Genomic DNA, 12441 nt, shown 5'->3' on the forward strand with positions numbered 1-12441 from the left:
ACAACTCACTACCCGTCCTTACACTTTCTATTCTGACAGTATCTCTTATTTTCCGTATTTGAGAAAGGCTCCTGGAAGCAATGGCATACTTGTAGCCTACGGTTAGTTACCATAATGAATTCTTACCTGTGAAGCGGTTTTGAATCTTCTCGGCGGATTAAAGTTGTATGTCGGGTAAGGGCTCGTAATCATGTCGTCCGCGGGCAGTATTTTTACCGATCGAGAAATCCGGACACAATTTACGACTCACCTGCAACTTCAGGACTAAGAGTACCTCTCTCCTATGTTCCAGGAAGTTCCAAATCAGCGCACATTCCAATATGGAATCATCTCTAGGCTTTGTTAGGTCATTGCTCCGAAATATTCCTCCTTTCCAGGACGTGCCTGCTTAGCTGAAGGGCCGAGTTTCCCATTAATCCTCCTGAATTGGTTGCGACTGTAACCTACAGGGCGAATTTTAATAGCCACAGACAGTCAGTCTTTGTAATATCCATTGCAGAAAAAGTTCTTAATGTTCTACCGGAGGGCATCATGTACAGGGCTGTTGTAATCTGGAGCAGAAAATGGACAGTGAGAGTGCCTCCATTTCTGTTTCTGCTTCTGCTTCTGTATTCGTATTGGTTGGTTGGCCTGAACGTTAAACATTAGGTTCGTTCGAATAACGATCACAACTAGTCATGATGAGGCGAACGCGTTCGGTCGAGACATTTTTCTAGTTCTAGTGGGGCATGACTGGCCGAAAGCCGTTCGAGTGCGGGCCAATGGAACCTGTCTCGATTGGTCGCAGGATTTTCTTCTGGTGATTCCCAAGCATTTTATAATCTTGCTTCAAAGAAATAAACCGTCACATGCGCAATGTTTTTAGTGTTCTGCCTCGTACCGTTTCGCTGAACGGAAAAAAATACTAGGTCGCTGATACCCTTTTAAAGGGACGGTAGATTTCAAACTCGCGAAAATTAAATACAAGCAAGTGTAATTTCATAACAGATTTTTCGGCAAAATATCTTGTTTATATGAATCCTTCGTGTATGGAAAGCAAAAGGAACTGAGAACCCCGTGTCAGACTTACTTTCAAGATGAATAATTTTTCCGTCTTCCATACAAGGGTCTGACAACAAGATCCAATAATTGTGGGTCACATAGTACACTCGTTGCTACACATGACGGGGAGACGGCATGAATAGCAGTACGCATGCAATACTGTTACACATGTATTGGTGAAATTAAGCTGCCAGATTAATAACAACAGCTCAAAATGCTTGACTGTGTAAGTGCACCATTTAAAGCTCAGTTGTAAAGCAACAGAAGTCCACACAAAATGAAATATTAGCTAAATGTTTTGCTCAGAATTATAGTTATATTGCCACCGGCTTACCTGCTGTCAAAGGCCTGCCAGAGCAATGATTAACTTTTGAAATACATGCAGATGACAAAGTAATTGAACTGCACACTGAGGTATAATCCTGACAACTTAAATTGATATTATGTTAAATGTTTGTGGCTTTATAAATACAAATAGCTTTCCCATATGGAATTAACATTCACATTCGTTAATATACTTAATGTAAATACCGCTAGCCATACTTTTGTACAATGAATACATTGCAGCCACGCCTTACGAATTTTACCAGGATAATTTTTCTTGAAATTACTTAATTTCCAGCATTTGTAATGTCTGGACATTTAATATGTTGTAGTTTATCAACAGTGACAATAAATAGCAGATAATTAGTACCAATCAGCATCAAAAATATATGTTACCAAGATCAATTAGACAATCTTATTAAATTTTTCAGAAAATGCATACAGTCAAAACATGCAAAAAAAGTAATATGATACTAAAGTAGTAAGCGTCATGAATAATTTAGAACTTCTTCAGTTAACAGAACAACGCAATGAGAGCAAAGATCTCAACTAACGTTACAATGACCAAAGAACGAAACACGAATATACGTTTGAGTAATGCAAAGGTGTCACGACGATCACGAAGCTGCGCACGCGCAGTAGAAAGGGTTTGAAAACCGTCATGATCGGTCATGAAACCTCTACTCGAACAAACCCAATTTCGTGGAGTGGTCTGGAGCTCGCCAGAGTGATTTGGTATTACACTGTCAACTAGAATAAAGTCTAAGTGACGCTATACTCGAAGATAAAGGCACAACATTAATAGAGATACTAGATTTATTTCTGGAAATGTTTATAGGGGAAATTACAGCTTAAGCACTGTCAATTCAGAAAGAACATTACGTTACCAAATGGGATCATGATTTTATCTTTTAGATTTAATTAAAGGACTGATAAATATAACCCTTCTTCTATTGCTATATGCATTAATGAAAGTATTTTGTAATGAATAATTACACTGTCTTAGAAACCAGGAATGCCGTGGGAAATACTGCAAACTAATGACTACTGTTGATTATGATGAACCGTAGGTAATTATTTAGACCCAACTAACAAGAGTCTGATTTTTCAGATGTGTTTGAAGTAAACGGAGCCCACAAACAGTTCCAGTACTTGTTAGTTATTCACGTTGACGCATTTCCGAAGAAATCGTCAGATATTTATGGGAAGATAATAATAATGTTGTGGTGTGGGGAGTATTCTGCGAGTATTTCGAGCAAAATAAAGGAGCTGTAAATGCGAGAAAAAAGTAATTTATAGGAAGGGTTGGGGGTACTAGGTCTTCTAATTGAATGAAAGTACATGTCGATCCTTAATTGTCGAAGTACTATGTTTCGGAGCGAAAGGAAAGAACCGGAGTTGTGAGCAGCTGGTACGCACTCGTTGACGATATGATCAGCTTCCGAACTGTGTTTGTCTCGTCCGAGAGAATGACAGGGAAAACTCTCCAACGCGTGTTTTTCTTGTGATTTTGCCGCTGCAGCTGTAGCTGGCGCCCCGAGATTGATGTTACTCGGTGACGTCACGGGGCCTCGATAAGGGAGCGTGACGGGCTCGGAGCAACAGGGAAGGGCGGCGCGCGGCCGCGCTATCGCCTCTGTGTATTCGCGTGTGCACATGCCGCCGCGCGCCGCCCGCCGCCTGCTACGGTGCGCAGGCGGGCCCGCCTCCGCCGCTAGATATCGCTGCCCGCTGCCGGCCTAACGTCCGTCATTTATTTAATCGTCAGTGGTCATCGACTGACCCGGCGTTCTACGCCTCCTCCACCGCGGAGTGGTTTTCGCGCTGGCAGACAGGTTTCAGAGCGAGGGAGTGTGGGAGGCGCTGCTGTACGTGCGGCAGATAGTCGCAGACAGTCACCCCGCAGGAAAAAAGGCAATGGCGGAACACAGATAGTGGCAGACGTACACACAACGCTGTCCGGACTGTCTGGGTCTGAACTCGCCGGACAGCCGCAGTCTCCACGAATGAAAGTACATTTCGGTGGTTGACCTTCACACTGCTCCATTGACATCGATGCACCGGTGTCAAACGGATGGCAGAGAATTCCAGATATTAGGGTTTCTTCCCGATTTATTGGCGTATGAAGAACAGAAAGAATTAGTATGCAAATGCCTTTGTGCACGCTATAACTAATTATGTATTCGCGTTACATGTGGAATCGGTATTTACGGGGCTTAACTGGTCTCTTACTTTTCTTTGAGCTCCATGGTTTTATAAAACACATTTTTACATACAAGCACAACAAAGCTGCTAAAAATCATTATTGTTCTGTAGCTAATGTCGACGGCGTGTCATCGTCTGGCTGACTTGAATTTTTTTAAATTTTGAAGTCTGTCATGAATAGTTGCAGAATGATAATCGTTTTAGTAACTTTATGATCGTTATACATAAAAGGGTTCTCTCTTATATTGGTTCTTGAAAATTTGGAAGTAGTATACCGCGGAACAGTTAGCGTCTATCTTCAGGCGTCTGCCCGCACGGGTTTTGCAGCTCTACCGCACCATCCACTGTAACTACATCTGTTCATCGTTCTTTCGAACGGCGATTGCAGATGCACCTTTCAGTTCATGGTCAATACTTTGAACACATACCTAAATAAAGGCCAAAGTTGTTTTTTTGGTTGGTTGATTGATTGGTTGATTTGGGGAGGGGTGAGGGACGGGACCAAACAGCGTGGTCATCGGTCCCATCGTATTAGTGAAGGATGGGAAAGGAAGTCGGTCGTGCTCTTTCAAAGGAACCATCCCGCCATTTGCCTGAAGCAGTTTAGGGAAATCACGGAAAATCTAAATCAGGATGGCCGGACGCGGGTTTGAATCCTCGTCCTCTCAATGCGATTCCAGTGTGCTAACCACTGTGCCACGTTGGTCGGGATTTTTTTAAAGACAAAATTTATGTTACATGTTTTGGGTTGTCACCAAATCATTGTTAGTAAACTGTTTATTTCATTTACGTGTGTACGGCATTGCGTGTTTTGCAAGTAGCTGCCGTTATGCGCTTACGTGCAGCATGAAACGGCGTTTCGTTAAGAAGATTGTTTCTTTTTCGGTATACAGGTGGTCGCCAAAGCATTTTTAATATAAGTTTAGTCCCACGAATGTATCCCATATGATATAATGTAGAGCGTGTAGTTAGAAACAGTTGTACGACAGCATGTATTTTTCCTCTAAGAAGCACTTAGCCACGTACAGGAATATCTTCCTTCTAACATTTAGCTACTTCATACAGTAGTTGCCTTTTGCAGTGCATAAGACGTCTTCATTTTTGAATAATGAACAGTTGTTTTCCTCTTTCAGCTCACGTAAACCTGGGAGGATACGCAGATGTGATATAGTTTTCCTAAGAATTTGTGATACGCTAGACTCTAACCTATGTCGTGTTTCCATATACAACATTCGTAGATGAATTTGCATCTACGTCGAAAGTTGGTTCAAGGGGAGATAAAGCTTTATTCTCGTCGAGCACGCCTATGTTACACTATACAACCATGCAGCCTTGTCCGAGATGCCTGCTTAGCAGTGTTTGTCCCGTTGATGCCGTTTCCAGCCACCATGCTCTCAAATTTTAGGACATTTCTCGATTTTTATACCACAGGTTTCAACGTCAACATTAACAAACGCTTTATCAATGTAATTGTCTTCTGAAGAGATATCGAATGCAGTTATAAAAAGTATACGGTTACATTAAAGAAACGTGCTTAGTTCAACATCTCAGTCGATACCAGTGCTAAAACATTAACCAAACAAAAACAGACATGCCCCTCGATGCTCTAACATTTGCCGAAAACCGCGTTTCGATATGTGTAACCGTTCACGAAATAAAATGGGTGTTACTTCTTACGTGCCTCACCCTGTACATGTCGAGCAATTACAGCGACCATGAGTACTCTGCGAAGCTCAGTGTATTGGGTAGCCAATGAATAGCATGTGTGTGACCCACCATAGAATACTGCTCAGTTGTGCGTGGGATCCATATCATATTGGATTACCTTGGGATATCAAACGTATGCAAAGAAGGCAACGCTAATGGACACAGGTTTGTTTGACCCATGGCAGAGTGTCGCTGAAAGAGCTGAACTGGTGGGCGCTTTTCAGTACACACTATCTGATCAAAAGTTTCCGGATACCTGTTACTGGACATTAATGCGGGTTGCTCCACCCTTGTCCTTTCTGTCGGCTTGAACTCTTCAAAATGGTCGAAATGGCTCTAAGCACTATGGGACTTAACATCTGAGGTCTTCAGTCACCTAGAATTTAGAACTACTTAGACATAACTAACCTAAGGACATGACACACATCCATACCTGAGGCAGGATTCGAACCTGCGACCGTAGCAGCATCGCGGTTCCGGACTGAAGCGCCTAGAACCGCTCGCCCACAGCGGCCGGCCGACTTGAACTCTGCTGAGGATATTTTCAGTGAAGTGTCTGAATGCCAGTGGCGGAATGGAAGCCTATTCTTCATCAAGAGCCGAAACCAGAGAAGATACTGATGGACGCTGGGTCTGGAGCAAAGCCGACTTCCTGACTCGTCCCAAATGTGTCCCAGTGGGATTCGGTTGGGACTCTGGACAAGCCAGCACATTTCAGGAATATTGTTCTCCACAAACCACTGCCTCATAAATGGTGCTTTATGACAGAGTGTATTGTCACGATGGTACAAACATTGTCTCCGGACTGTTTTCTACTGCATGCAGTGCACATTGCTGTAAGATATGGTCATATCCTTCAGCAGTTAGTATTTTCTAAAGCGCAATAAGGGAACCACACATTAAACACGAAAATAAACAATAGCCAGACACTATCTCCTCCGAACCTCAGTGTTGACCCTACACACGACGGCAAGAACGTTCTCCAGACGTACACCGACCCAAACCCTTCCATCAGATTGCTGTAGAGTATAGCGTGATTCATCACTCCCAGTCACTCATTCCCAGTGGTCCACTGTCAAGTGGTGTCGCCTTGTACACCACCTCAGACTTCACCTGGGACCGACTGCAGAGATGTGTGGCTTAAGAGATTTCTCATCGACCGTTGTATGCCATTCTTTTGAACTCCCTACGCACATTGTGCTAGCTGGAGGGCTGGTACCACTTTGGAAATCACACGTAGTTCCTTCCGCTAATTTCACGCAATTTTTAGAACTTGCCTACAAAATGCTCGATGGTGCCTATCCGACAATAGAGGTCTGTCCGGTTCCTCTTCACGTTTTCACCTCACAATCGTATAACCAACAGACGACTTGGGCAATTTTAGAAGGGTCTGAATGTCGCTATTGGATGCGATACTCAGCTGATACCCAATGACTAGCGCACAGCCGAAGTCACTGAGTTCTCCTGGCCGAGCCGTTCTGCTGTTGGTGCTTTCCTACTGACAACACAACATTCCTTCCCTCCGTTTATAAATGCCGGTCCGCATCTCATGGGATCTAGTGATCAATTCCACGATAGATAGGGTGGGCTGGATAATTCTGATCAGGCAGTATACGTCAAATATCTCGCTTACTTACAACGTTTCAAGAACCACAATTAAGCCTCTTGGTATCGGTCCCATAGGATCGCAAAGACAAGATTCGATCAATTACAGCGCCAACACAGGCACGTAAGGAGTCACTCCTGCCGTGTTCCATATTCGAATGGAATGGGAAGAAGCCCTAATACGTGGTACAATCGCAGATACCCTGTGCCGCGTACTTCACCGTAGTTTGCAGAGAATGGATGTATTTGGAGGTTTGTACGCTTCCTGAAGACGAGACACATACCTGTCCATTTCTGAGACAAGTATCAGGTTTGAACGGAGCTTAGTCGTAGTAACTTGGTTACTGAACAAAAACTGGAATAGTGCGGTCAGTCTGTAGGGTACAGCTGCTCTGGCGACCGCGGCGGATCTGGGTCTCGAGAGTGCGGATGTGCGGAGGGGGCTGAGCGAGAGGTCGGCGCGCCGGCCGCGCGTGCGCTGCGCAGGTCAGCGCAGCCAGGTGGCCGCGGGGACACGAGATGCGGCCGCGATGCGCACCGGCCGATTAGCGGCGCCCGGGAGCGGCCATCGCGCCGGCGATCGCATTCCCGCTCATCAGCTCGGCGCACACACGCGCGCGTACGCAGCTCGTTAGCCGCGCGCTCCGCCACAGGGGTGGCCAAGTCCGTGTGGGCTTCTCCGCTTCTGGACGGCTTCGCCTGTTCAAATGTAACATTACTACCCTGCAACATACCATTTCCTGCCAGCCGGGGTGGCCGAGCGACTCTAGGCGCTACAGTCTGGAACCGCGCAACCGCTACGGTCGCAAGTTCGAATCCTGCCTCGGGCATAGATGTGTGTGATGTCCGTAGGTTAGTTACGTTTAATTAGTTCTAAGTTCTAGGGAACTGATGACCTCAGAAGTTAAGTCCCATAGTGCTCAGAGCCATTTGAACCGTACCATTTGCTGAACCGCGCCTCCGGAACTGGTTTCCGATATCGGGTAGAAGGTGGCTACCTCCGGCCTGCAGATGATTGGCTCCTCCTAAATGTGTTGTGGTCAGAGCCTATACGTCTAGTTAAACGCTTGTTAATTTCCCCAGGGTGGCAGGTGCTTTCCAGCAACCATTGGAAATCAAGTTTTGAAAGGCCCTGGCAGCAGCCAGCAGTTTGAAGTGGAGTGTTACTAGTAAGCGCGAGAAATGGCCAATGAAACAGCTAACCTGTTGACGCAAATGAGTCTGCTTGTCCGAAAGGCCAGAATGTTGAAACTGGGCTAGCAAAATCAGACGTCGATCGGCACCCGTCCGGGGAATTGTAGTAGTAAGCTTTCTGGATCGTAGGTGCTGATTCGAGAATGTTAGCGATTTCTTGTTCGGAGATCGAGTAACTCACAAAGTATTTCTTTCAGTAAGGAAAGCTGAGAGAATTAGGAAGTGAATTCCTGTAAGCGGGTGCCTAATTTTGTTGAGTCCTTTTTCGTTTTGTGTAGGTGTGTGTTGCGTTAAAGAGAAAGTGCACATCCTGACTGGACAGGGGTCTTATACCACATCCGGGTGCAGTGTTTAGAGGGAGGTGCTGTTCAACGAGCGAAGCGGACTTGGTGAAATGTAATTCAATAAATTACGTTTGTTTCCACGGTAACGTGAATGTGGTGCTCTTGAACGACTTTTTGCCTACTAACTTTAAACTGTATTTCTATTTTGTCGTTTCGCAAACCATCTGCGAAAATTGCTAGGAACCAGCTTGAGGCAATGTATGAATTGTTGGCCGTAAGGATTTTCCAATCCAGTGGTCGGCACTCAAAAACTTTCAGAAAGTAGATAGCTGCAGGACTTTTAATTGTTGACTTTGGATTTGTGAGAAGTTTTACGCTGTCTCGCGTGTCAAAGCCAGGCTAGCAATGATTTTATAATTGTAGCAGTGCAGAGAATTAATCAACGACCGCCAATAAAGGTTTCCGAGTAAACTTTCGCAACAATATCTTCCGTGAGTCGTTTCGCGCGTTGCACATGGTAACAGGTGTGTGGATTCTGAGCGCGGCCAAAGGCGGGAATAAGAGCGATCCCATGGTAGACGAAACGAACTTTTTACCGCTTCCTAGATATAACACAGTATCAACTCTTGACACATGAGGCATGGCGTATAATAGCGGAATACGGTTTGGAAAAGAAAAAAAAAACTACACATTATTTTGCTCACTGCCGTCGCACGTCATTACGGGCTTTGGGCCAGGAGGCGTGGGTGAGAGAGTAAAGTGGTGCAGTGGTTAGGACAGTGAACTCTGATTCTGAAATACCGGGTAGGTTCACATGAGAGTCTACAGCTGTTTATCACAAAGGAATAGCGGGATCTCTGAAAAACACAGGACTCACGGTACACTCCGGTTCAAAGCACAGTTGGTAGTATGCGGGTTATTAGTGTTTACAACATACGGCATAACTTTCAGAGAGTGAGGACCAGTTTGTGGATAGGCGCCCATGTCGGAAAACAGCATCAAACACGAACTGTACCGTAGTGACCAAAGCATGCCGTTAGGACACCCTTGCCGCAGCAAGCAGGTGATACACCCTTCTTTATAGACACGTTGTGTGCATCAGCAAATAGAGCGCCTTCACCCACGGTGTGATCAAGGCACGTCGAAATACGATAACTCCTTTCTGCCAATCTGTCACGTTTCGTCGTCGAGCCGTCTTACTGCGCTCATTCCATACAACCGCGTGGCAGATACACACGCCTCTCCGTCGTGCCTTTCATCACCGGTGGAGCTTCACATGACGACTAGTGTCAGTTCTACACCAGCTTTCTTGGGTCAGCAGTCTTCTGACCGGTTTGATGCGGCCAGCCACGACTTCCTCTCCTGTGTCAACCTCTTAAACTCAGAGTAGGACTCGCACACAGCGTTCTCAATTATTTGTCGGATATATTGCTATCCTTGTCTTCCCCTAATTTTTACTTTCTACAGCACATTATTGTATGTCTTACAAAAATGTCTTATCATTCAGTCCTGTCTTCTTGTCAGTGATCCCCTGATGTTCCTTTTCTCGCCCATTCTGCAGAGAACCTCTTTATTTCTTATCAGTCCACATAATTTTCAGTACCCTTCTATAGCACCACATGTCAAACGCTTCGATTCTCTTCTTTTGCTGTTTTCCAAACTGAGGCCGATATTTGATATTTGTAGTCTTCTTCCGGCCAGGAACGGCCAGTTTGTCTGTGCTAGTCTGCTTTTTATGTCCTCCTTGCTACGTCCGTCATTTGCTGCTTTGCTACCTAGGTAACAGAATTCCATAACTTCGTTGTCACAAATTCTGATGTTAAACTTTTTCCTGATCCTATTTCTGCTACTACTCACTGCTTTCGTCTTTGTTCGGTTTACTCTCAGTCCATTTCTGTACGCATTAGACTGTTCATTCTATTCAGCAGATACTGTAATTGCTCTTCACCTGGGGATAACAATGTCATCAGTGAATGTTATCGTGAGTATCCTTTCACCCTGAATTTTAATCGCACTGCTGAACCTTCCTTTTGTTTCCGCTATTGCTTCTTTGATGTACGGATTGAAAAATATGGCCGAAAGACTACATCCCCGTCTTACAACTTTTTTAAAGCGAGCGCTTTGTTCTAGGGCTTACATTCACATTGTTCTCTCTTGTTTCTTGAAAATATTGGGTATTATCCGTCTTTCCGCATAGCTGTTACGAACGTTTCTCAAAATTTCGAACATCTGATACTAATTTATGTTGTGGAAAGCTTTTTCAAAGTGGTCAGGTGCTACGAACGTGTGTTGCTTTTTCCTACGTCTTGCTGCCATTATCAATCTCATCATCAGAATTGTCTGCCTCGTGTCTTTATCTTTATGAATGCCCAATATACTCTAACACATTATCAATTATCTCTTCGTTCTTCTGTAGGCCCATATAATTGTAGTCACCAACTTGGATGCATGAACCGATAAGATGATAGTCCGACAGTGCTCGCACTTACGTTCTGTTCCCATCTTAGAGATTGTGTGGATGAGAATTCTTTTTTTTTTTTTTAATCTGATGTCTCCAGAGTCGTAGCTCCTACCTAGCAACTTGCCACTTCCCCACTGATTTGAGAAGTTCCCAAGGAATGTGGTCTATCCATTCTGTGTTATTCGACAGTAAGTCTTACAAAGCTCTGTCGAACTCTGACTCTAATTCTATATCCCCTATGTCTTCCAAGTCGACTTCCGAATCTTCTTCAGTCACGTCATAAGACAAGTCCGCCCACTCGTAGAGGCCTTCGACGTACCCTTTCCACCCATCTCATTTAACAGTGGAATTCACACTGCAGTATTAATGTTGACGCTGTTGTTTTTCATTTCACCGAAACGTGTTGTGACTTCAGTTTACGCTGAATCGATTCTTCGGAAGACTATTTGTTTTTCGATTTCTTCACGTTTTTCGTGGAGCCATTGCGCCTTGGCTTCGCTGCGCTTCCTATTGGTGTCACTTCCTACCGCTACTCAGGACGTGTGTAGAAAGGAGAGGGCGCCCACCTGCAGCGCGGACTGGGCGCGCTTTCGCCCGAGCGGCAACTCCGAGTCCGGCCGTTATTAATTGCGGCGGCGCTGCGCATTTGGCCGGAACGGCTCGTTTCCAGGCAGGCGGGCAATCGCGGGCCGTCCATCAGGGCGCGCCTGCATCGGCCCGCGGCCATCTGCGCGCCGTGTCCCTGCGCGAGCGCCAGCGCTAACGACGCGACGGTCGCGCGGCCGCCGCAGCAGATAAGGCGCCTACAGTAATTTGTGCGTGGCCGCACAACTTCCGGGCCGCGCCGAGATGCGGGCTGTCAGCGCATCCCGCGATAAGCCGCCGTTTTGTGCGGCGCGCGCCTCTTCGCAGATAACCCGCCGCCACGACTTTTCTGCAGGGGCACCAACCCGCGGGACGGCGCCACAAAGCACAGTCCGAGCCCGGCCGCCGCCTCTCTCCTGGCAGACCTTCCGTCTCGAATACGAACGCCGTAAAGGTTTCCCATTTACTCGTCCCTACGTCTCCAAAGAAAACGTCTCCCGATATAAGATGACGCTGTTGGCTGCGTACAAAATCACCTAATAGCGTGTGAAATTGTAACATACTATCTTATCGTTTGATTAACACTCGACACGTTTTTGTGAACAAGCAAAAGAGCAAAAGGAGAGAAACAGGTATGTTATCAAAGTGACCAGCGTGAGGCCTAGTTTGCATGAAAATACGTAACACCTTGAAAGTAATCCGGGTAACTAACGAAAACTTAATTAATGAGTTGAAGAAAAATTGAAATATTTCACGAAAAGCTGCTGCCGAGCTATGTAAATGAAGCGTTAAAAATTTCATCTGTTCAAGGCCTAGCTATTTTGCACATAAAATGATACATTGGTGCGGTATTTAAATATCAAAAAGGCTTCCTTCCAATCAAGTACGCTAGGAAGGCAAACGAGGAGTCAGTAAGATCGTGCTTTCTGCATAAAATTTGAAAATAAAAATTGAAAGAAATCACTCAAATATTTTATGAAATGATTTGTGTACAGCAAATAAGTAGATCAGAGAAACGTTCCACGTGCCTTTGAA

At 45.3% G+C, this 12441-nt stretch overlaps 1 protein-coding gene across 1 annotated transcript in view; it reads left to right on the plus strand.

Annotated features, from left to right (window-relative positions):
- The window catches only part of LOC126484889 (serine/arginine repetitive matrix protein 1-like), a 62593-nt gene extending 50735 nt beyond the window's left edge, over window positions 1–11858 (plus strand). The window contains exon 5 of the mRNA XM_050108487.1: window positions 11734–11858. Coding sequence (XP_049964444.1) covers window positions 11734–11858 — 125 coding nt within the window. The remainder of the gene's footprint in view (window positions 1–11733) is intronic.
- Window positions 11859–12441: the final 583 nt, after the last annotated feature.

The sequence above is a fragment of the Schistocerca serialis genome, chromosome 6 (genome assembly GCF_023864345.2).
Source record: "Schistocerca serialis cubense isolate TAMUIC-IGC-003099 chromosome 6, iqSchSeri2.2, whole genome shotgun sequence".
Lineage (NCBI taxonomy): Eukaryota > Metazoa > Arthropoda > Insecta > Orthoptera > Acrididae > Schistocerca > Schistocerca serialis.